We start from the raw sequence: 26,016 nt of genomic DNA on the forward strand, positions 1-26,016 counted from the left end.
TTGAGTGAAATGTAAGGAAACCTATTGCAGACATGAACACAAAGAAGCTGACATGAGCTTTGAAAATGAAAACCAAGGAAAACTAGGTGTAAGTTTCTTAATTTAAAATAAAATCCAATCAAAACTTACATCCATATTGGCAAAAATATAAATTTTGGAAAGCCATAATTTTGAGCTTTATTGAAGTCTGATTTCCTTATGAGTGTAGAAAAGCTGAGATTTATTATTCTTTCCTTAAGACTAACAAATGTCTGTGGAGATCACAAGCCCAATTTGGCATTCACAGATAGTTTCTGATGTGGACTTTGGAAAAAGTGAATGGATTACTAATTGATGTGTCAGATTCCTAATCTGCCACTAATGTCATTTGGACTGACTGCAAAAAACACTATTCCGGACAGCTGCACTGTGAAAACATGGAGACACCATTAAATAGGTCCATTAGGATGAAATAGATCCTATGGAAGTTGAAGGATGGAAGTTCATGTTTAGATTTAACCTGTGGAGTTGTTGCTTGATGATGGGGTGAGGGATGTGACTTTTGTGTTTAAATCTCCAAGTCTGTACTGGTAGTTTTGGTCCATAGACACAAATGGAACATCCATCTGTATTTAAATACAATTTTTGCTACAAAGGACCCAGGAGAAGAGTCTTGCTGTTACAAAAAGGTGACAGGCAGGGAGCCCAGTGAACGTGTATTGAGGCTGCAAATCATAAACTTCTTCCCACACAAGACAGGACCCCCAGCAAGCCTTGTTCCTTCAGTCAGCTGGGTCAGCAGTGATGTCTTCTAAAACAGCACACTTGAGTGTAACCAGGGCTTGTTGGATTTTATCTAGGGTTTGCTGGATGGGGTCCTGATCTACACCTGACCCAGAGATCACAGTGGTCACTGAAGTCTTAAAATGTACCAGTCTGAGATCTTCATATTATAAACATCATATGAACAATGAACATTTCTTACACTCATCTTTCCTCAGATTTTCAGGGCAAGTCCATCAGTAAAAGCCGAAACATGCCCTGCTTTTGTCACCAGGGTCCTGACTGGTGCCTCCCTCTGCCTCCCCTCCATGAACTGCACCAGCGTGAGCCTGGTCTGAGATTCACACCCCAAAGACCACCCTGAACAACCGACTTGGAGGAAAATAGGGCCACTTCCCCACCTCCTACTTCACTCTTTGCCTACAGCAGTGACTTTGTTACCATTTTTAAGTCCTTCTCCAAAGAAAAAGTCAAACAAGTTTTTGGAAACAAAAGCTGGGATTCATGCCTGTATCCGTGCAGCCAGGGGGTTTTCAGGACAACAATGCCAGCTTTGTTGCCATTGCTGTTTCTTTCAACAGCCTCAGCTTTCCTGTTGTGGGACAGGGGCAGGCCTGGGTGAGGAGGGAAGATTCCCATTGATGAGCCAGAGGAACCTGGCACTGCCTGGATGGGGAGAGGATGGCCCGAGGTGCTGTGGCTGGGAGCCACGCTGGGGCAGATGCCCTTAGGAAAGGGGATTAAAATCAACTGACAATAAGCAAGGAGCTGCCTCCTGCCAACAGCCTGAAACCACACGGCCTCAAACTTGAAGCTGAAACAGATGAGGACAAAAACCAGTCCAAAGGTAAAAGCCCATAATGCACAAACCAAACAGCTCAGGGCTTGGAATCAGACAAAGAGAAGGGTTTGGAACCAGCAGGTTTCTCTCCAGTGTGCTTATTTGCTTTAGATGTTAGTATTGATAGCTGTAGCTTGGGTAAAATTACTTCAGAGTGCGTAATTCTTTGCTGCCTTTGTGGTGTCTCAGGCATGGTGGTGTTGCAGGTGAGGGAGAAGCACTCTGGCTGTTCCCTCTGGGCTGTATTTGTGCTGATGGACTTGTGAATAACATTGGCCTCCCTGGTCAGTGTAGCTCTGCACCCAACAGAGATTGATGCAGATGTGCCAGAATGTGAAACATTGCAGGCTGAGGAGTGTCCCTGAGCAGATCCCAGAGGTGCACAGTGATGCCCTGTAACAATTTACACCAGCAAAGCCAGTCCCTGTGGTGCAGCTAGTCAGGATGCCTGAGAACCAAGCAGGAAATTGCCCTCCTTCTCCCCTGCCCCACAGTTTATAAAAAATTGGTCATAATGCATTTTAAAAATGAGAAGTTTCATGTGGAAGCTGAGGACCACCCCAGTAAATGTGACGGATCTGTGCAGACAGGTGATGCTGCAGAGTGCACACTGTGCTGATAGAAACCTCCTTCTGGATCAGCCTGTCCTGCCATTCCAGTCAGAGCAGCATTGGAGCCAGACAGCCAAATCGTGGTGCTGGGGCAAAGGCAGTGCTTCTGGAAGCCATGGAGAAATGGAGGGACCTCTGCTAAAAATTCTCTCCTTTTATCCTGCGGTTATAACATTTAGGTGCAGGATGTGGAAGCTGAGAAGCTGTTTTGAAAGAAAAAATGCCAACAACCCTCTGTGTTTTTCAGAGCAGCTCAGCACAGTCTAACCCTTGAGCTCAGGGTTCTACCAGTGGAGGTAGCTGAGTGTAGTTTCTGTCCTGGCTGATTTTAAACATTAACCCTGTCTTTTAAAATAGTCTCTCACCTGGGCTTCTTTTTCTTTTCTGTGTTTCTCTGAGTTAGTCTCACATTTATCAGGCAGGTTCTGCCTGACCTGAATTTCTGTGGAACATTTTCTCTTTGTTGCTGTTGCAGAAGTACACTGATGTGTCCCCAGTTATTTCATACCTCCCAAAAGGCATGAAAACCAATGTTACTTAAATTGTAGAATCAAACATGCAGAAGCACCAAAGTCTCAGTTTCAGGGTTATCCAGACAACTTCAGTTATAACTCTGCTCCCTCTGTACTGCAAATGAGGTCAAACTCCTATTCACAGGGTAGGATTTCAGCATGTAGTTAAAGCCTTTACTTAAACACATGCCCACAGGCATCTTATTCACTCATGTGAATTATTATTTTACTATGAGAGAGCTTTTGCAAAGAGCTGCCCATGCTGTGTGTCTGTAGGGTAGCACCCAGCTGTGCTCAGGGATGCAGCCTGTGGCTGCCAGGATCTGTCCAGTGGCTGGACAAACCTGTGCAGTGGCACTGTTGGCAGTTTGGGTGCAGATCCTGCCTTGTGTTGGGGAGCTGTGGTGCCCTTGGTGCCTTCATAAAGCCTGTGTGGCCCTTCTGACCATGCTGTGTGTCAGAACCCACATCTCTGCATTTGGAGTGGTGGAAAATCAAGGTCAGTTGGATCCCAAGGAGCACTGGAGCCAGAGACAATCCCATGCAGACTTTATTTTTGCAAGCTCAGGTATTACTGACTCTGCTGCACCAGAACTTCCTGAGTAGCTGGGGAGTTGCATTCAGGCAGTGCCTGCCCCAGCTCTGTTCTCCTGGGGCCAGAATCCCCCTTGAAACCTCCCAGGAGGATGTGGCTGTTCCAGTATCCTGCAGTCTCAGGAGTACTGGGAGGGTCTGGCTGCTGTGTAGACATACCCTGGGGCTGGCCAGAAATGCTGGCAGCAGTCTGTACCCACCCTGGAGTTGCTAATTTTATTTTCTACCATTTGTGTTGTAAATCTGTTGAGGAATGTCTCTCTCTCCCCGTTCCCAGGCTCCCTTTTCGTGCTCCCCTCCTCCCAGGTTTCATTCTTCTTCCACAGATAATTGCAAGCACATTTTCACAGTTAAGTTGCCCTTCTCTGTACAACTCCAGAGGACCTAATGGAACACTGCCTATTTCATCCTGTGTGCTGTACACCAGAGTGGTATGATCTAAGCAAAGCAGTTATTTAATAACAGCTTCTGGTTCACAGAGAGAATAGGTATATCCTAACATTTCAGGAGATGCTTCTTCCACTTCTGGTAACACACTGAGGGATCTGTTTTAGATAAAACAAATTATTATGATGTACCTTAGTAACTTGATAATAACTTTCTGAAAACCATGTCCTTAGTCAAAAGGAAGCAGAGATCAAAGACAGGTTTAAACATATTTTAAAAACAATCAGTGGAGACTTCTGCCAGTGTGGATGATTTAACCTGGGGAGGAGGCAGTGGTGGAGCAGCACTGAACAGAAAGTGTGTTGGCCCACTGTAAGGCAGTACAGGACACCTGAGCAAGTGCCAGAAACAGCAGATCCCTGTGGTATTGACCTTGTCTGGGCAGGTTGTTTTTGCAATGGCAGTGGGATCACACAGAGAAAAATAAAAAAAATATAAGAAAATTAAGCACAAAAATCACACCGAGAAAAAAGAATACTGGGGAGGATAAATGGAGAGGTTTGGTAGTATTGTGCTCTGGGTAGACTTCAGTTTGGGTATGTTTGTTTAGTTTTAGGTAAAGATGCAAGATATTTCCAGGTGCATTTACTGAACTTGCTAATCCAGGCACAGTGGCAGGGTACCTTCCCTCTATCATGATTATCTGTTTCACCTTTGCACCATTGAAATTTGGTAGTTTATTTACAGTACTGGAATGTAATAACATTGGAACTGGGCGTGGGAATCTCCACGCCGCGTTGCTTTCTGCACTCTTGTGGCAAACATTAGTTCTGGGCAAGGGTTTCTCGCTGCTTTGTGGAAGATCTCTGTGTAATCCCTAGGGAAGCAACATTCCCTTGCAGCCCCTCTAATTTCTTTGTTTTTGAGCATCTTGTACAGCTTTACTTAACATAATAAAACTGCAGCAAACAGGCGAACGACAGCCATTTAGAAGCACAATTTTTGTTTAATCAATAGCTTTGTAGCTTTGCCAGCTCTGCCTTTCTTTTGAAGGCTTACTCTGCTGAGTAAGCCAGGCCTGTGTTAAGTAGCTGGGCCGTAATGATTTGGCAAACCTTGCATCTGCTTCCTGCCACGAGGGTTCTGGTTTCATACTCCACTGGCTTTGCTGGCAGCAGCCTGGTGCACCCAGTGACCCAAAACATGGGGACAGCACAAGTCCCCATTGTGCAGCCTCCCACTGCACACCAGCACAGGAAATATTAGGTTTGTAAGTGCCATTTACCAAATAATAATTTGTTTTTATACAAGGGCAGTGATCTAGATGAAATATTTACTTTTCCACTAGCAGTTGGGTTCCAATAGCCTGTAACCCGTGCTGTCTGCCTGGCCTGCTGAGTTCAACAGGTTCCAGGTGAAAATGACTTCCCGAGCTGGGGAAGGTGATAAATCCCAGCCTGTCACTTGGAAAAGCCTTTGGTAATAAGTCAGCAGCAGCAGCAGCAATGCCTGTGGAAATGTTGTTGCCTCTAAAAATGTGGTTCCCTTTAGCTGTTACGTCAGTGGAAGGCTGTGCTGGGATGGAACAGGGTTGGCTGCCTCTTGGCCAACAGTTGTGTTGGGAAATAAAATTCAGCAAAAAAGAGTTTACTGCAGAAATGAAGTAAACAGGCCTGCTTTGTTCTCATTTGCAAAATCCTCCCTACATCAGATGCCAGGCCTGTTTCCATTGCTGGATCCAGCCCAGCAGGGAGTTTGTTGTCTACATCTTTATTTGAACCCCAGTTTCCATAAAAAAGAGGAGAATAGACCACAGTTTTCTGCTTTTGTTTTTCCTTAGGTAAAGCAAATCTAAGCCAGAGGAATCTGATCATAATGATTTGCTCTCAGTTGCTTGAAAAGTTTCCCTCCTGCTGGGCTCTAATTAGCTCAGGGCCTTAAAAATGAGTATTTTTCACTGTACCGTCTTTCTGTGCTCCAAAGCCCATTGAGACACTCATCTTATACACCTCATCTTATCCACATTTGGGACAGTTTGACCTGTCAGAAGTTTCTCATGTCCACCCTGTGGTAGCTGTTTCTCACCTGTCAGTGACAGTCCAGATCCTGCCTGACTCTTCCTGCTCCCTGCTGGGCTCCTTTTCTCCCGCCCTGCTGTTTGCCAGCATCACTCTGGAGACAGCTAATGAAGTGGCAGATTTCTAATCTGGCTGTTAAATATTCATTTTAATTGCACACTGGAAAACTAGGCTGCAGGATAAAGAAATGCTCCCTAGAAACAGTTTGTGCTGCTTGGTCCAGGTAGTTTCTGTACTTAGGGAAAGTGTCTTTCCTTCTCAGGAAAAACACAGCTTCCTTTCTTCCTCCTGAAAACACAACCAGCAGCACTTTTCAGTGGGTGAATTCTTTCCTGTCTGGCTCCTCCTTTATCTCAAGTAAAGCTGCTTGCTGTGTAACGTGGGGCAGATTTAGTCCAAGAACACCGAACTCTTCCCTACTACCCGTCATGAGTCACCATGGTCAGAAGTGGTCAAATTTTGATAAAAGTGCAGATTGTCTGCATTTAGTAGCTTTAAAGAAATGCTGCAATCTGGATTTTCCCACAGGAGCATTATAATAACTTTGCCCTCAGCTTTCCTGCCTGTGTGCACAAGCACCACTTCATTTAAAGTATCACCTCCACTGTGTGTTTATTTTATCTCTTTCTCCATTATTTCACTGTTATTGACACATTTCCAGTACTAATTCAGATGTGATCTGAGGGCTTTCTCCAATCAAAGAAAAAGCCAACTTGTTTGCTTAGGAAAATGTATTCATATTTTCTTTTTAAATGTTAGGTACCACCTTCCATACCTGCACTCCTTCTGAGCTGTTTATGGTGTGTGTTGAAGTAACTTCACCAGGTTTGCCAAATGTGTGATTGCAGGAGCCTCTCTGAGCACAATGAACAGAACAACGTGAGAAAAGCTCATACCCATTTGCAGAAAGCTGTCAGCAGTTAAATGACACACACCCATCACCTCTTACCAGCTAGGGACCCTCTAAAACAGTATCTTCTCATAAAAATAACAGACTTTTTTCTTTCTCTGTAAGTTGTCTTCATATTAACATGTTCAAGCCAAAGTTACTCAAAGCGAGAGTGTCTTTTCAAGTCACTTTTTACTTTCCTCATGTTGTTTCCTTAGACAATATGGAAGCAAACTTGACTTGATGGCCTGAGGTTTGTAGGCAGCCAGGCACACCCACTACCCAAAGAATTTCACTCAGTATTGCTCTGAACATATCATTGCTAAATTGCTTTGATACCAAGCCATAATTTGCAACATTCCTGTTGGATATTGAGTCTCTCCCTGCTGATAAAAGGAGTGAAACTGAGATAACTTGCTGAACTTCTGCAATCATTTACAAAGAGCCAAGGCCAGGTGGTTCTGCTATTATAAATTATGTTGCCATCTGAACCATTATGAAAAATCCCAGGAGATTAGGGAGGTGGTGTATGGGAGTGCCACTATTGGAAACAAAATTTTAGAATTGGATTATTTGTTTCCTGTGTAGCTTTTTTCCTTAAAAAAAAAGTTCTGGTGGGTTTTTCCTCATGTTTGGAAGCAAAAGAGCCCAGAGGTTTGTTACTGCCCACTGCAGTTACCTGTTGTGTTGGTGGATCAGTGCAGGAGGGTCACATAAGGATGGATTTCTTCTTGCACTGAATCTGCAAGCCCACAGTGATTGACATTGTGGACCAAGAGAGAGGATGAAAAATATTTCTGTGAAAAGGACTTCTGCTGCTCTGAGAGCCATCAAACACATACCCACTACCCTGTCTGGGCCCTGCAAAACACTGATGCTGGTAGAATTTATATATTGCATTTACTTCACACCTTGTTGCCTTTTGATGTTGGCCATCTCCTCCTTCCCACCTCCAGGGATGGAGAATTCATCTCCCAGTGTGGGGCAGGCAGCCAGCATTCCTGACTCCTCCGGTGCATTCCCCAGGCTGTCCCACTTCCCCAGCCCTGCCTGGGGGTGGCTTCCTGACGGGGCAGAGCGTGGGACATCTGGGCTACTCGCGTTGCACGTACTTGGCAAATATTCCGCACCATCTCTGCCCTCTCCTTGCTTCTCTGTGAAGGGTGTCTTGTGTTGCAGCTCTGCATTCAGGTTTGGCACTCGGTCATTTACTGCAGTTGACTGGAGGCTTTCAGTGGTTTCACAGGAGTTTTGGAAAAGTGATTGCACACAGAGCCTCCCCTGGGGTTTCTGACACTCTGAGTGACAGGGCTGTCAGTGCTCACTGAGCTTTTGTCTCTCTTCCCTTGTGGGTGGGAAATCCCACCCAGCTATCCCAGGGTTTGGTCTTTTTTTCCACCCTACAATTTATTTTCCCTTTTCATCTTCTGAGGAAATGCATGTCACATTTTCGGGAGGACTCGTTCTCACCCACTTCAGGCAGTGCTGAAAGCAAGCAGCTTGTTACCCTTCAGCTTGTTCCTTCTGCTGTGCCCCGGGGTGCTTTCCAAAACCAAGGAGCTACAGATGGAGCACAGCAGCCTCTGTGCAGTGAGCAGTCCTTCTCTGCCCACCACTGCTTCATTCATAGTCTTTGTGCTCCTTCTGCAAAACTTCTCTCTGTTCTGAAACCAGATTGAAGTAAGTGAGAAAGAAAGAATTTTGTATGTACAAGAAGTGGATTTAATCACTTGGAGGGCAAGGAAACAGCTTAGTGCAAACATTTTCGTGGAGGCATCCTCAGATAAATTTATTCTTACTTGAGGGTCACAGCTCAGCTGTGATCATGACAAACAGCCAGTGTGAGACAAGTGATTCCCACAGAGAGTCACTGATCCATGTTGTACAGTGAGTGCTTTTGGATATATTTATATTCAGCTCCTCAACAGGGATTGACTGAAGGAACTAAAGCAACCCTTGACTCCTACTGGTGCTGTTGTGTCAGAAATCTGCTGTGTGTTGTTGGCAGGTATGAAAGAATGTGTGAGGGTGTAGAAATGCTCAGCATGTGGTTGGATGCCTGCATGGAGATGGGATAGTACTTTAAGGAAGGAGGAAAGATTCGTGTAAGATGCTAAATGGATCTGGGAAAGGGGGGAGTATTGACATCAGAAGGCAGAAAGGTGTTTTCCCAAGGTAATGCTACCTCTGCAATGCTGAGTTTCTGCCAAATTTATTTTTATATATATTGATCAACTTTAGCATTTTGTAGGACTTTGTATTTGGTGGAGCACTCCTTTTTCTGCCCCTGTTCCCTCAGAACCTGCCAGGCTCTTAGAAGAAACTGTGAGGCTTTTTTCAGGAAAAGGTTGATATGCAGTGGCCACATCCTAGAAAGGAGGGAGGCCCTTGGAATGGTGGATGTTCAGTTGCTTTGCAGCTGGATTCCTTCATCCCACCAAAGGTGCTGGAGTGCATCAGGCAGTGCCTGTCCTGCTGTGAGACACCCACGGTGAAACAGCAAGGGCTGCTCAGAGAGAATCCCATGAGCAAATGTCTGCTGGAGAAAGGAATCAATGTGAGCATGGGGTGTTGATGGGGACAGGATCCTAAGGTAATTCACCCTGTTCTTCATGGCCTTGGTCAGGCTTCAGTCAAACCCTGTAAAGGTCTGGTGTTTATACCAGTGAGCTTTGAGTGCAAGGCCACAGTGAGTGTGCCTGCTATGTCACTCGTGTGCTTTCTGTCCCTGCCCTGTCACTCTCATGTGCTCTCTGTCCCTTGCAGCACAAGCTTGTACTTTGCTGCCTTCCAGATTCCAAGGCAAAAGAGCTAATTCTTTTTAAATGAAAACCATATCATAAAGGGCTGGATCTGTCATGCAGCTGAATAAACCACAGCTTTCCACACTGTTATTCACCATAGGCGTTCGTGTGTTCTCACTCGCTGTTGTTGACTTCTTGGCTGCTTGATGAGTAGATAACCATATAAAATATCTGGTTACTTCATTATTGGAGAGTGACATAAACTTGGTTATGAAAACAAGAGTCCAGTAGTCATGGCTCCCTTTAAATGTTGACTTTCCTGATTAAAAAAGCCCCAAAAGTACAGAACCCATCCTGAACACCCCTGTTCTAGATAACACTGTGTACACAATGACCAGCCTCAGTTACTTCAAATGCTTTAAGTAGGATCATCTCCCTCTCTTCATCACTGCTCCCCAAAGTGTTCCTGACAGTTTCTGGAATAGTCAAAGCATATTTAAGAAACAGTGTTTACATGTTTGAAAAGGAGAGGGTGAAAAAACCTGCTTCCCATTAAGCCAATGGCCTCAGTGGCCTCTGGTTTTATAAGAAGGTTGCACAAGATGTTTCTTTGCCTCATCCCTCAGTGAGAGCTCAGCTCACCTCAGCATTTTCACAGGATTTATTAGTTTTTCCAAGCCTCCCTTGGCCCCCTCTGACATCTCTGGCCATCTCTGCTTCTCTTAGAGGCATCACCTTCCTGGGTCACCCTCTGAAAGTTACTGTCCTCACTTTGCCCTGCAGCTTCTATTACAATTCCAGCTCAAATGAGCACCCCTGCTTCACTCCTTCCTCTGTTAAGCCTTTATTCTCAACTGGATGGAAACCTCCTAACTTGCAAGATGATCAACATTTTATATTGAAATGTTCAACATGTTGAACCAGTTCAGAAGTAGGCATCTTTCCAGTGATGCAGCTTCAATTTCAAATGTTAATAAAAATTCCTAACATTGAACTCAATCTGGGAGTGGACAGCTCACAGGCTGGATGATGTGGGGTGCTGTCTAAGAGTTCAAACTCTTAGCTGGAGCTGCTAAGAGCTGTTGGTGTGCACCCTCTGCTTAGATTTGAGTTTCGTGGCCATGTTTAATGTTCTCAGCTGCCAGCCCACACCCTGTGTAACCTCCTTCCATGTCAGCATCTTCCTTTGTGCTTGACATTGGATGCACTGCAGAGATGGGATTTTCTTCTCAAACCTTCTGAGACCTGATAGGAGGTGGGAAGGGGAGGAATTTTGTCCTTCATATGGAAAAACAGATGGCATTTGTGCATGTCTAAATAGCTGTGGGGCACTGTCATCCTGCCCACCCTGACATGCCAGGGCAGGTAAATTACAGCTCCCCTTCTCCCTTCCCTCTCCCACTCTGCCAGGATGTTGTTCAGTCTCCCCTCCTTTTGCATTTATTGTTCTCCAGTGGGCTTTAGAAAGAAATCTTGTGCTTAGTCCTGGCTCTGCATTTAATGCTGGATTACTTGTGGGTGAGTCATGGCAAGCTGGGTCACAGGGAATGACTTCTCTCATATTCTCTTCTGAGGTCAGTGGTGACATGCAAGGCTGGTACTGCCTGGCCCATAGCAATGTTCCCTTGCAGAAACAAAGCCTTTAGGAGAACATCTGCAGGGTAAGGCATGTTACAGGTAGAGAAAACATGCTGCCCAGCAGTCCAGTATCAGCCAAACATGTAAAAACCTTAGTGGTCCCACTGAACTTTTCACTCAGAGCATGAGATATCTCTGCCTTTTCCTGTCCCCCCTGTATTTGGGATACAGCTGTTATGGGCTCTGCTCAATTCTCTGAGGCTATGCTGCTCTGCAGGGCTGGCCCCAAGGAGCTCTTCCTATTCAATGTGTTGCTGAACTTACACAGTTACAGCTCTTTGTGAGTTGGTTCTTTGCAAAGGCTCCTTTGGATTTCTGTCTGTGGGAGTGAGAGACAGCCTGCTGTCCTCATTTCCTTCTTGGCAGCTGGACATCCTCCCTGCCCTTTGGAGAACTGAGGTAAGTGCAGTTGTGTGGAGAGCAATCAATTGTTTGTCATGCATGTTTAATAAACAGCTGGGGTGACAGCCAGGACACCTTGGGTAGCCTTGATAGCCACGAGTTTCTAAAGTGATCCAGTGTTTGACTCACGCTGAGTTATTTGCAGGCAAATGGAATGGTTTGGCTTTCAGAGGGAGGTGATGGAGGTGGTCTTAGTTCATGGCATTGCCACATCTGTGTGTCTTTTTTCCAGGCTTCTTTTCTTCATATATCTTTCTTTTAGTTGCTACCCCTTTTCTGAAGGAAAGTGCTGCTGTTGCTGGTATTTTCTATCAAACTTCCCTCTTGTCCCAGCTTCACGTCTCTCCCTGCTAAGGGAGAGTGATGAAAACAGTCCTGGGGATTTGTCCAGTGGTCTCTTACCAGCCAGAGCTGCAGCTGTTGAACAGATTTTTCAAGCATCTCCTAAATCAGTTTCTCCCAGCCCTTGGCATTATCCTCTAACTCAGATTTGGGTTTTCTATTGAGGGTCATAGTGGCTCTGGTGAAGATTTGTGTATGTGACCTCAAGAACATTGAGGTGCAGCAGTGCATTGGATGCGGTGGGAGGCTTTCCATAGGCTTTGGTGCTCTTTGGCTCAGACTTGTGAAGAAAAACAGGAAACACTGGAAAACACACCAAGGGTAAACAGAGCAGTTTAGTTACATTAACTGTCTAGAGGAGAAACTCCACAAATGACCCAAACAAACAAAGCAAGTGCATTCGTTCAGCATTGCTGTGGGAAAACACAGGGCTGATAATTGAGTTTAGCTTAAAAGAATTACACAAGAAATTGGCCAGCTCAGGCCCAGAGTGTAATTCTGGCATCCTGACCCAGTTCTGATTGCTGCACAGGCTTCAGGGAGGCCAGAGCTCCCAGAGACTGCATGCTATTTTTTATTCATAGCAGTGCTACTTTAAAGCCTTGCTCTCCAAAATAACTGCATCAAAGAGATCTGTTGTTGCTGCCTCCCTGTGACTCCTGATCAGATTTGCCTTGCAGTGATTCTGTTAACAGTCAGGGCTCACGCTGGTCAGTCAGCTTGTGTCTGGCCTCACACATGATGAGCCACAGTAAATGTGCTGCAGGACTCCTCCAGCGAGGCCATGGTGTCTTTGACTGGTGAGCAATGCGTTATTTATATTAGGAAAGAAGCTGGAGTGTGAAACCAGAGTCCCAGGGTGCCTACTCTGAGCAAACATTGAATGGAAGGAGTTGAAGAGCTGACAGAATGAGCTGTCCTTGCTTGCCTTTGTGGAATCTCATTGTCTTGAGGAGGAGAATGTGGTGAACTGAAAGGCTGAAGTTTCCCGTGGGGTTGGGATGGAGCAGTGACTGTGGTGGTAACAGCACAAAGGGAAACTGAGTCCTGCTCATCCATAATGGCTCTGCTGGCTTTGTAAAGGGTAACAGGCAGCATCTGTTTGTGGCTTCTGATAAAATGGACATTTATGTCTCAGGGAGCACACAGGGCAGTGGGTTTGCAGGGCATTGCAGTGTCATTTTGACATTGCTACTTCTAATCTAAGAGCTTTTCTTATCAACTCTTTGTTCAAGATCAGTTCATGTAAGAATAGAACTTCCAAAGACAGAATATTGCAAGAGACTGATTACCTGCTTCTAATTCCATGTGAATTCTGAATAGCAGGTAAGATTAGATGGTCACAAATGAAATGTAAACTATTGATTCAGTTTGCACTGGTGTTTAGTACAAACACACACTGCTCTGTCCCATTTCTTTCTGTTTAAAGGAGGGGGACTGTTCATTAGTGAAAAGAATCAGCATGGCATTGCATTTACTGCTTGTTTAGGAAAACCTGGTTCCTTTGATGTAGCTAGAGACCCTTGAACTTCAGAAAAGAATGTGTTAGCATGCAAGGGTATGCCTTAGTCCTGCAGGTCATTTAATCATTTTCTCAAGTGAGTCATTGTAAGGTAAAGTAGATGCTGAGAAAAGTTCTGCATTGCCAATTAAAACAGGCTCCAAAGGTGTTGCTGGTTTCATTCTACCAGAAACTCATCACTGAGAGGCCAGGAGGGGTTGCCTGTGTACCTTGAGGCCAGATCCCAAACTAATATAAACTGGCAAAGCTCTTTTGCTTTATACCAATAAAGGTATTCCTTTCAGGCTCAATTCCTTTATGCTTGTGACTTTTAAAAGAATTTCTGTTAGGAAAACAGGAACGATTCAGAAATGAGTAGATTTTCAGACATGTAAGAATTGAATGAATTTCAGAAGAAGCCTGTAAATAACTTGAGGTGTGAGTTCTGATTCGTTCTTTATAGAGGACAGTTTTTATCTACCTCAAATTCCCTGAGAAATAAAGCTGAGTAAACACTGGCAGCCTCAGCATTTGTCCTAGGCAAGACATCTTCCATGAAATCAGGTTTAAGATAAAGTTAAGGACAGGAATGTACTAATTAGTAAGTGCTATTCTTGGGTTTTGCCTACAAAACCTCACTTTCAACATATTTGACAAAAAATAATTGAAGCTAATCAGAAAGCTAAAGCGTTTCTTATATTTACAACTCTAGACTAAACACTAGACTTTTCTGGAAGGGATAAAATCGGGGATCCTGAAGCACTTGCAAAGTCAGGAAGATGATTTGTTTTCAGCCTTTTGAGATGGAACACCTGATGTGGCAACCAGGGGGCCATTCAGGAAGCTGCCAGATCCCATCCCACAGAAACAGAGTATAAACCAAAAAGGACCCAGCTTTGAGTGTCAGCTCTGTGGCAGTCACAAGGCAGACAAGCTGCAAGAAACCTTGGAAACCTGCCTGGTCTCCCTTGGAAAAGTTATCAGGATTGCTGCATGCCCACGAGCCTTCACACTGGCATTTTGGGGCAAACTTTGTTCTGGAAGGTTCCTGACAAGCTCACATCCTTTACTTCATGGTGCTGAGCCCTTCCTTTCCTGACTTTTAGGAACATAATCTTTAGATGGGCTTATTTGCATTGGACAAATACTGCTGGAACTTTCATCCTAGCATGTGAGGAGTTTTCTCTGTGTAGAAACAACATGGGTAAAATATTTGGAGTGAAACCCAGGCTGCATTGAAGTCAATGGCAAAACTCCCATTCACTTCAGTGGAGCAGGAATTTCACTCTTTACTGTTTTGAAGTTAGAGTTACTAATAGACTGTTAGATTATTCCTGCGTGCATCTAACAAAATGTGCTTGATGTTAATGTTTCTGCAGTGTTCAAAAACCACAAAGGTTTAAAAACAAGAATAACTATGAACTTCTGAGTCTAAAAATTACATTGAATGTAGTTTTGCTAGAAATAATAATAATAATGTCCCTGGAGATAAACCTAAAATAATAGACTCCACCATATAATCTTCACTGTAAGCTAAAAATAGCAGAGATGGTGGTTCAATCTAAGCCATAATTATCAAAGTGCTGAAGTGGGTTTTGGTTCACTGCTACTAGAAATGGATGTCGTGTTTGGGCTCTGAACAGTCAAGTCCCACAACTGGGGAGGAGCAAAGCCAAGAGCACAGTCAGAAAGCAAACAGGAGCCTCAGATTTGTAGGGAAATAGCATGGATTAAGCAGTGCATATTTAAAGGGACTGCTCCTGGCTTGCTCCAGCCAGCCAGCTGGAGACCCCGTGAGTTCTGTATTTTCAGCCCCAAATTGGTGATGTTTTGCTAGAAGGTGACACTGGCCATAAAAGGCACCTTTCTTCTGAAAGTTGTTTTCCATTTCACTTTGGAATTGAAGGAGGAATGTTACTGTTTCAAAGAGTTACTACTCTGTATAATTCTGGGTAAGGGTTTTAATGTTCATTTTGAAGCAGGATGGAAAATCCTGAACTCACTTTCACTGCCAGGCAGGTTGTTGTGATGGGCTGAGTGTTGGACTGAGTGCAGCAGGTGACCTTGGTCACACCTTTTTCCTTGTTCACAAAGTTTTACCTGCAGCAGAGGAGTCTCACCTTGCTGTAGTGGCAGCAGGGATTTATTCTGAACCTGAACCTGCTGTAGCAGCCCAATGGTGAAGACTCCCCTGATGACAGAAGGGTCCTGAGGGGGAAGTTGGATGGAGGTTGAAGTAACGCATTTCTGTTTCTGAGTGCTTTTGGAAATCCTCACTGAATGTGTTTTAATTCCTCTATGTGTTTATACAACTCAATCTGCTGTTTGTTTAGATGGTTTGTTTTGCTGAGTAGATCCCATTCTGTCCTTGCTGAGATGGGCATGGGGCAGTCCTGGTGCTTGTTTGGACAGTGTTTGCAGAAATGGGGCTTGGCTTTGCCTCAGGCTCCAGGCTAAACAGTGCTGTGACAGAGTCAGAGCCTGATTTAGGTTGGAAGGGCCACTGGAGATCATCTGATCCAACCCACCACTCAACAAAGGATCAGCCTCAAAGTTAGATGATTGTACAATACCACTAATTTAGAAAAATGTGTTTCCTAGCAGTATATTCCAAATTCACACTGATGCAAGAAGAAAGTAGGCTCATCTCTAGATCATTCTCTCAGTGTAATTGTAGCGATCCTATCCACTAGATTTGGCAATACAATCCAAAATTTTCATTAAATATTCCAGCAGATACCCTCAAGTTCACTGTCCATAAACCCTAGGAGGAAAGTCCATAAGAAACACATTTAAAAGTTTCAAACACACAAATACCAAATACTTTGTGAAAATAAGGCAATGGATAAAATAAAGAACCTCTAGTTCATTTATTGAACAGGTGCCCAGGGCAGTGCATGGCTGATTGTGTGTGGTATGGGCAGCCTGTTGTCTCCAGCTGCTAATCCCTGAGAGTGCCATTGCTGAGGGCAGTGGGAATGAGAAACCCACATCATACCTTGATAGGTTTTTTCTCTTGTCTTGTTCTAATCCAACAGCATGGGGATGAGCCACGATGATGATCATCAGCCCTGTGCTGGGAGGTCTCACATCATGTCTGGAGAATGGGTGAAGGGCAGGAACCCAAGTGACCTTTCCTGGTCTTCCTGCAGCCGAGACGACCTTGAAAACTTCCTAAAGTAAGGATTGTGCTGAGTGTCAAAAATCCTACCAGGCAAGAATCCACTCTGTTGCTTTAAAGTGAAAGTATTAACAATGTTCCTTTTAAAAAAGTGTAGGTGTGTCATTGGGGTATGCAAATTTGAACCTGTCTCCTTTGCAATAGCACCTTGAAACTGAGGATTGAAGAGAAGCAGATGAATTATGTGCAGTTGTCAATGTACTGATAACATCTTCTAAAAAATCCCATATCACCTTTTTTTTACAGAAAATGCCCTTCAATTTTGCAATGACAGAGATCTGTGTGTAGGTGGCTTGCAGGAATCTCTGCTTAAAGGTGCTGCAGCTTTATGCTGTGGCTTTTACTCTCTTATTATTAAATAACTTTTATTTTATTCAAACTTGACTTTGCCTGGAGGTTATTCTGATGTGTTTTCTCACTCCTCAATGAATGTTGGTCTAAAATAGTTCACTATAAACTTCTTTCCCACTGCATCCATGTTTCAGCTCATCATATTCAGTTCTTCAGGAAGAATTTCTGTCCTGCTGCTTGTTAAATTTCATGAACTGCAGGAAGCACTGGAATTATCTGAACTCTGCAGATCTAATCTTAAACCTACAGTGCAGCTCTCTGACAAACAGTGCCTGGCACAATGCTTTGTGCTAGGAGTGGGTTCAGCATGGAAAATTTCCCACTCTGGGGGTTAGAGGTGGGAAAGAAAGGAAAATAATGAAAGAAAATGGGATATTTAATGCCACATTAAAGGCATGAATTAGAAAAAGAAGTTGCATCTGAACTCATCTGGTTGCAACTGGTCCCTGATATGACAGTGATATTGCAATTTGTAAAAAAGATTGCTGTGAAGGCAAAGGGAAAAATCTTTTTATGCCTGTGATGGATAAGAAAAAATGTCAAGGGCTCAGAATTCAGCTGTGGGGATTGAGGTGAGACATGATGGCAGACTTTCTAGCTGGCATTTCAAGGCGAGTGAAGCTTTGGGCCAGGTTGCCTGAGGGCCGAATTGAGTCTCCTTCAGATTTCTAGGAAAGGTTTAGACAAATGTTTAACCCAGAATGTTGTGAATGTTGGTTTAGACAAAAGTTTAACCTACAGTGTTGTGAATGTTATCTCTCCTGCCTTGAGGCCTGGGGCCGCAGGTATCTTCCCAAGGCCCTTTATATCCATATCTCTCAACGATTCACAAGACTTCCAGGGAAAACCCCACAGTTTCACACTGTTAAAGAGAGGACAGGGCTCCTCTGTAGCAGTGACCTCACACTGCCGTTCAGGGGGCTTTCCCTGAGGACATTTTTCCTTGCTGCCCTGCCAGGTCCAAGGTGAGCACCTGCCTGCTGCTGACCGACCCCCGCAGCCAGTACTCGGTGCGGCTCCCTCACAAGCTGCCCGGCATGCACTACAGCGCCGACGAGCAGTGCCAGATCCTTTTTGGCACCAACGCCACCTTCTGTAAGGATATGGAGGTAAGAGCTCGTGGGTTGGAGCTGGAAACAAGGTGGGAAGTGGAAATAAAGCTGCTAAGCCCTGGGGAGGAGAAAAGGAGTCTGTGTTTCCCTCAGGTTCAGCGCTGCTGGTGGAAAATCAAACGGCCTCGAGCTCTGTCAGCCGCTCCTGCTTAGGCCTCATCCTTCTTTCCCCTTGGTAATCTCCCAGAGCAGACTCAGAAAAACTGGTGTTTGCACGTTGTTCCCTTTTGAGATTGTTTTGCTGAAATGCTCTGTAGAGATTGTTTTCCTGGAAGTTCAGCTGAGGTGAAAGTCTCTCCTCACAAGAGTGTTTGGCGACTTCCACAGAGTCAGCTTAGATGGCTGGCTGGGCGTTCACAGACCTCACCTTCGGACCACTGCAGTGTTCTAAGGAGCTGATTCTTAACTGTGCTGAGGAAATATTGATGTCTGCTTGTTCCATGAGCCTTGAATTCTGTGCAGAATCCTGTGTATTTTCTAAGCAGCATGATGTTTACTCAGGATTTGGGTGCAGTGTGGGGTATGATGGGGTTGGTTGATAAAATGGGAACATTGACTGTTGCTGTCTCTAGGAGCAGGTTGTGCTTGAGATGAGGCTGTTGGACTCATCTCTGGAATTTAGACAGCCAAGTTTTTCATAAGGTATTACACATAATCAGATCTTTTAATTCTGAGCAGATCTTACCCCCTGCTTTAGACAGGGAGTGGGGTAGTGCCTGCTTCCAGCATGGCCTTGGAGATATATAAAAAAAAAGTCCTGAAGCTGTGTGGAGTCACCAGCACCAGCTGGCAGCATCTCCTCCTGTACAGACAGGCAAGAAGCAGACAGGTTTCTTGCTTTTAATAACTGGCAACTAAAAAATAAAAATTTTATTTTTTAGTTGTCCCTCATTCCCACTCTGAACAAGCTTGGGATCTTAAATCAGTGTTAAGAAAGAAAACAATAATCAGAGATAACTGGGGCTTTTAAGTGCCAAATTGCTAAAACTGTGGAACACGTGCAAGTCCTGGGAAAATGCTCTTAGTTTCACATTAGCTGTTTTATTTATTTTGGACTTGGAAGCTAGCTAATATAAAACAAAGGAAAAGAATCTGGACAGGTTGTATTTCCCAGCTCCATCAAGAAAATGCAGACCACCAGGACTACTGTACTGGAAGCAAAGTGTTAGAATATAGGTCTGTAAAGAAAACCTCAGATCTACCCAGCATGACTCAAGTTCTTCCACTTGTGTGGGTGTCACCCAGCTGGTCTGCTCTTGGAAGGGATTTTTGCTATTTCCCTTGTTGTGATAAAAAAACCATTTTGTTTCTGGATATTCCAGTGCCTGATGAGAATGTCAGCCCGCTGGTAGGTGGTCAGCATTTCCCACACAGGAGTTGCATGTCCAGTCTGGAATTGCTTCAGGGACTTGTTGTTTGCCAGAATAATGTGCCAAGAGGCACCATTCTCTGTGAGGTACAGACAGCAGGTGTTTGTGTCTCCCAAGATTTTTCACCAGTCTAATTATTTGACACTTTAGAAGCAAATGAAAAATGTGCTCTTTTTCTCCATCTCTCCTTTCTCCCAAAAGAGAAGCATATTTTGTGAGGACATTAGTGCTTCCTAATGAAAAGCCTGGTAGAACTGCAGCAGATTCAAACTAATTTGCAGTCCCTTATTTAGAATTGTTTCTGTTGCAGATGTGCATTAAGAATTAGCATTCACCCTGTGAAGCTCTGGATCAGTTATGTCACATGCCATTAGTTTAAGCTTGTGTTTACATCCTGTTATGCTCCTCTGAATTGGTGTTTGATAGCAAGGAAAGGAAATTCTGTAGAGGAAATGATCACTTTTGATTTTTAAAGCTCTGAAGTTTGTGTTCATTTCACCTTTGTGTTCCTCAGGCCTCATCTGCAGAATACTTGTATCATAAGTCTCAAAGCTGTCTACAAAAATATGAACCAAAAAAAAAATTGGCACTGGTCACTGGCATTAGCTGTAGAAATTATTGGCAAATACAGCTGTCTCCTCTTTTAGCCAATGGTAATGTGGTATTTTTAATTCAATAAAGTATTAAAAAAATCCAAATGTAAAAGCAATAAACATTTGACAGTAAATATTTGTTACGAAAAGGAAATAAGCTTCAGGAAATGAGCCTGCTCAATCTTTTTATGATTACATGTGTCTGCTGCCTATTTTCTTATATAATAAGAGAGTTACATTACAATATTTCTTTGGAGATAGTTGAGCTGCATAATTATATCAGGCAAACTAGAGGCCCTATATTCAAAAATGCCATGCAATTTGGTTTAGAGCAAACTTGAGAGGTTAGATAACTCCAAAATTTCAACATTTTTGAGAAACACAGAGACTTCTGTGCAGTAAGCTCTCTCCTTTAACAGCGTCAAAGCCCTGTTTTCTGAGGGAATGTGATCTTTGCTTTCACAGGGAGTCAGGTCCCTCAATGCTTGGCAGTGACCGGGCCTCCCACACCACTCCAACAAGATAGTTCATCCAGGAGTATTCACCCAGTTTTGAGATTGCATCCCCAAAATTCTTCTTCCACTTTGTTTTAACAATAACTCAGATGCCTTAGAACAAAACTGTAGCTCTCAGTTTGCCAAACCAGCTATCCTGCAGCAATTCTGCTCCAAATTTACAGAAGAGAAATTAAAACATATGAGCAAGGCTCAGCTTTACATTCACCAAACCTCTACGTTCCTTTCTCCTTTCCTTCTGCATTTTAATGTACTAAAAAATGAGTTTATGATAGTCAGGTGATCCACAGTCTGTTGTAATCTGTGACCTCCAAGATGTATAATTCAGGATCTGTAACCTCAGTGCTGGGTAGGGTTTTCTAGTGCACGTCACCTCTTTAAGGAGCTGTGAATGAGGCTGTTAGCCTGGGCTCCTGCTAGGCCAGGGAACAAGTGTGCAAGGCCAGGGAACAAGTGTGCAAGGCCGGAGAACAAGTGTGCAAGGCCAGGAACAAGTGTGCAGGGCCAGGGAACAAGTGTGGAAGCCAGAGAACAAGTGTGCAGGGCCAGGGAACAAGTGTGCAAGGTCATGGAACAAGTGTGCAAGGCCAGGGAACAAGGGTGCAAGGTCATGGAACAAGTGTGCAGGGCCAGGGAACAAGTGTGCAAGGTCAGGGAACAAGTGTGCAAGGCCAGAGAACAAGTGTGCAAGGCCAGGCTGGACAGGCTTGGAGCACCCTGGGGTAGAGCAAGGTGTCCCTGCCCATGGCAGGGGGTGGAGCTGGGTGAACTTTAAGGTTCCTTCCAACCCAAACCATTCTGTGGTTCTATGATTAATGAATCTCTCAAGAGCCTTCAGTGGATCCCCTTTCATACCCAAGTTACAGAGTTTTCCCCTGGAGTACACAAAGGGATCAAAGTGTTTTCTGTTCATCTTTCCCATTGCAAATGTCAGGCACTGTCTGATCCACGCAAGTGCTTATCTAGCAGGCTGTGCAAGTGTCTGCCATGGCAGGCATGGCTCCAGCTGGGGAGCTGCACAGTGCTGGGAAATGAGCTCCTTGGTGAGTGTCCGGTTTTCGGCTGTTTGAAGGGCCTGGAAAGGCCCGGGGTGGCCTTGGGGCAGCCCGCGTTTCAAAGGAACAGAAGAGGCTTCAGTTCTTTTCTCGGTCTCTGTGTTTATTAATTGTTTATCTAAAAGATTTTCTCTCGGCCCAACAGAGCTCTGCTCAGCAGCCAGCCATGAGCACACTGTGCTGTCCTCCGGACAGTCACCTATCTTTATACCCATTGTTACGTGTACAATATTTATCATTTTTCCCCAATACCTTTCACCCTTATTGCCCAGTGCACTTTTAGTAATGACCAATCCCAAAGTGCCACCATCACCACAGAAGATGGAGGAGAAGAAGAAGAAGGACAGGACACGCCCCAATTCCTCCATCTTACTTCTCTAAACCCCCCTGTACAGAAATCCTAAACCCTGTGTTTCACCCTCTAATTAACTGATCCCTTCACCATTCACCCCGGTGAAACCCTCCTATCCTCATACAGGTGTCGTCTCCTGTGTAGGATCAAAGTGCAGCCACCAGACACTTCTGGAACATTCCAGGACTCCCGAGCCCCCCAAGGGTGGTCTCGGTGACTCGGCACCTCAGTCCTGAGGTGCTGAGATCCCACAGGTGAGCTTTGGCCCACCTAGGAGGTTACACAGTGGCCTTTATTTTGAAGCAGACAAGTTGCTTTTAGAGAAGTGAACGTGCCATTCTCCAGCTCTGAGCAACATCATGGTAATGCAGGGAAAGTTGGTCAGAAATGCACCTGTGACACTGCACAGGCGTTATCAATGCACCCCAAACACAGAGATCCCGGGGGGCTCTGGCTGCTCTGTGAGCCAGGGCTAGCATGGGAGCAGTTGTGCAAATTACAGGCAATTCCACCTGGCTGGCCTCTGTCCTTCAGCTCCACACTGGGCTGTGAATCAGCTATTGTGAATTGGTTTGACCCCTCCGAGGGAGGAAGCAGAGAGCTGCAGCCCCAGCCAGGCAGTGATGCCTGAGAGCAGGAGTTAACCCTTTGCTGCCCCTGTGCTTATTCCAAGAGGAATGGCACGAGTGGTTTCTGCTCAGTCTTTCAGGGAGCAGAAATTCATCAAAACTAATTTCTCCCCCAGAAATTCATCAAAACACATCTGAAACTCCCATGGAAACATTCTGCATGTCTAATCTTTATTTTTCAGGCTGGCACACCTACCAACAGAGGCTTTTGCACTGAAATCATGTTTATGGGGGAAAAAAATGTGATCTCTATCTCATGTATCCATTTGGCTTTTTGTTTTTTAAGCCTTTTGGCTTATTTATTATTAACACATTTTTGCGGGTTTTTATGTAACTGTTATCATCCACATTGTTTTGAGTCAAAACTGGGCTGAGGCTGGAGTGGCACTTGGAAGGAGATTAGCATTGCTACCAAGAGATTTTTTTTCTAACAAGGGACACTGTCAACTCAGATGGAGCTGGGAATGTGAATTTTGACATTGCACTGTTTTTAGAAATACTAAACCAGCTAGAACTGGCTCCACTGTTTTTCTTAGGTTCAGGTTGTTTTTTAACAAATGTAGGTATTTTCCAGTATCTACAAGCTACAGAACAAGGGGGCAGAGTTGATTGCAAGCCAAAGGAGACAAAGTAGACTTCTTGGCTAATGTGGAAAAAGAGAGGAACCAAAAACAAAGTAAAGAAAAAGTAGCAATTGTAATGATCAAGTGGTTTTAATGTTGTCCTTGAGTTTACATATTTGCTGTGTGGTGGTGAGTATAATTCAGCAATTGTAGGTCTCTCTGTGGTCTTGGTCTTGCAAAGAGGCTGCTGGAGTGGCCTTTTGGGCTCTGTGCATGGGAATCAATGGGGCTCTGTTTGCCTTTTCTCTGCACGGCCATTTGGGAGATGCAGACCATGATAGTGAGCCCTATTATTTAGTAATGTATAGAATATTTACAAGAACGTGGTAATTAGATTGAAAGCTGGTTTATGCTGAAAATAATAGGTTGCATTATAATTTTCTGTACAACCAGGGACTTTGTCTACATAGTCATACTAATAAATCTGGAAGAGGATGGGTTGGGTTTTTCTTGAGGCTTGCAGGATAGAAGCCTGGCAATTCTAAAACAAAATTAGCTGATTTTTCTTTTTTTTTTTTTTTTTGAGAAGTAAAGGTAGCAATTAACTTAATTGCTATTGTATAGCTTATAGTTTTCCTCATGTAGATTGTCAGAATTCAGACTATTTTCACATTGCCTGTTTCTATGAAGCTGAAATGTCTTATTTCACTACTTCTGTATGTTGCAAAAATACCTTTTTCTCTTTATTTTCAGTGGAAATACTTTTTGTTTAAGAGAGGGAGAGAACGAGAGAGAAGCAGAGTTCCTGCCTGGGCAGCACAGCCCAGTTCACAATTATTGGAATGCTTCAGAAATTTTTGTACGTGTTTCAGTTTGGAAGATGGTCAAAACACATTCTGGTGCAGTGGTTTAAAGAAAAATAAAAAGAGAGAAGGGAACAAAAATAAAATTATAAAAATACAATGTGGAAATTTCAGAATATAAACATAATAAACTCTTAACAATAGTAGAGAGAGCCTATTAAGAATTAAACACTTGAGCTTGGCAAGTTTTCATTTCTTATTAAGACAAGGGGAGGGAGAAAGAATCAGTGTAGCCTTGTGATGTGGCAACTACAGCTAAAGTCTAAACTTTACAAAATTAGCCAGAATAGGACTGAATATCAGCCTGAAAATCGTGTATAACAAGCTTGAAGGGCATTCAGACTTCTCCCACTGCCTGCTGGGAACTTCCCATCTGCAAAACACTTCAAGAGAAACTCCTTAATTTTCACAACCACATCTGAATGCTGTGTGTACAAATCTATATTTATTTTTTGTCCCTAGCTTCTCTTTTCCCGTGGCCAAGAAACACAATCCATGATTTCATTCTTTTAATTTTCCTATTTTTTGTTTTTAATGGACAATTCTGCCTGTTGTTCAAAACAAATCAATATTTTTTAAATCTGAAACTCAGGTGTTAAGGCCTGAGGAGCAGACTGGGAACTGTTGAGTGAACATTACTCCTAAGAACAGCTCTTTTAGATATTGGTAATAAGTCACAGTACAAAATTCCAGTAATTTAATTCAAAGACTCTGCTCCAGTGCTTTATTCCATGGGCCTCTACTTCTAGGTTTGACCATATAAACACAGTTCTATGATTTTTCCAGCTGATGTGACACATTTGTGTTGTGTTCTCTCATTTAAGATGCTAAACCTGAGCTCAGCAAAGCTGAAGAGCTCACCCAGTGAGAGTTGTGTGTTGGTAGGGAAGTACCTCAAACTTGTCCTTTCCTCCTTGGATTTTTCCATGTCTGTGAATCCCTGGAGCTGGTGATGTGAGTGCCCTAAAGGCACTGGAGAGATTTGTATTCAGCATAATGTTTGGCCATAAAATTACCTTGTGGTCTTATGAATGCTCTCTTTCCAATCTCTTTCTTTTGACTACTAATTTAATTCCAGGTAGATGAAAAAAATTAAATAAAACTGGTGCTTTGCAAAGCAATATTTTAGACTGTGAAGGTTTTTCGTTTTCCTTGAGAGCACCAGAGACAGCTGAAAGCAGAGACAGTGTTTTCCTGTTTCATTGTTGGCTTCCCAGAAAAAAAAACAGAAAGTGTTTCTATTTCTTTGTGCCTTCCTTGCAGTCTGGGAGTCTTCCCCTGCTTGTCTGGCACTATCTTGGAATGTCAGCTCTAGACACAGGTCAGCACTTTGGCCACTGAGTCATGGATCTGAGTTTCACAATTATCTTGTCTGGGTTAACGTGGCTCCTTTCCAAAAGTGCCTTCCAGTTTTACAGGATTTGAGTTTGGAACACTTCTCATCTCATGTTCAGCAGCAAGAAGCTCCATCAAACAATGCTGCTCACCTCCCTTGTTATTGCTGTGGCTTGTTTAGGCACCCAAAATTAAAGGCAGTGATGGTGTAGAAATTGGGAACATTGTTTTTGTCACCTTATGTAAAGAGCTGCTGCTCAGAAGCATCCTGTGAGACTTTGAGAACATTTGCACTGTGCTTTGGACAGGAAAAAAAGAGTAAATTGTGTGTTTATTTTACCTAATAGATGTTAATTAGAATCCCATTCATAAGCACATTTTCTCTCCTGGTTAGCAATGTGCTGAGCCTTAACCTTGGCAAAATAAGAGAGTTCTGATACTTCATGGAAAGCCAGCCTATTTAGAAGCAAGCCTGTGTGTTAGGAGGTCTCTTGCTCCTCTCCCTTAGGGATATTTACTTTTCTTAAGTCCTTATTCATAGTCCCCTCATTTTGACAGAAAAATTGGTTTCTGGTGGTTTAATTCTGCTGCTAGAAAGAAGATGCTCCTCTTTCCAGTGGGCAGCAGAAACAAATTCATCTCCAGGAGAAATAAGTGTTTCTTTCCTTGGATGCAGACAAGGTAAAGGAGTGAATGTGCAGGGAATGAACAAGCTCCTGTAGAGTTGTTCCATGGTGGGAAGGACATCTTTATTCACTGGATTCTCTTTATACTTTGGAGGTTTGGAAGGTGCCCT

At 43.8% G+C, this 26,016-nt stretch overlaps 1 protein-coding gene across 2 annotated transcripts in view; it reads left to right on the top strand.

The window, feature by feature from the left end:
- Positions 1 to 26,016, top strand: part of ADAMTS17 (ADAM metallopeptidase with thrombospondin type 1 motif 17) — a 156,857-nt gene that overhangs the window by 59,574 nt on the left and 71,267 nt on the right. For both annotated transcript variants that reach the window (XM_074549183.1, XM_074549184.1), the window contains exons 9-10: positions 16,340 to 16,480; positions 17,792 to 17,942. In XM_074549183.1, the coding sequence (XP_074405284.1) occupies positions 16,340 to 16,480; positions 17,792 to 17,942 (292 nt within the window). The remainder of the gene's footprint in view (positions 1 to 16,339; positions 16,481 to 17,791; positions 17,943 to 26,016) is intronic.

The sequence above is a fragment of the Zonotrichia albicollis genome, chromosome 11 (genome assembly GCF_047830755.1).
Source record: "Zonotrichia albicollis isolate bZonAlb1 chromosome 11, bZonAlb1.hap1, whole genome shotgun sequence".
NCBI classification, from domain to species: domain Eukaryota; kingdom Metazoa; phylum Chordata; class Aves; order Passeriformes; family Passerellidae; genus Zonotrichia; species Zonotrichia albicollis.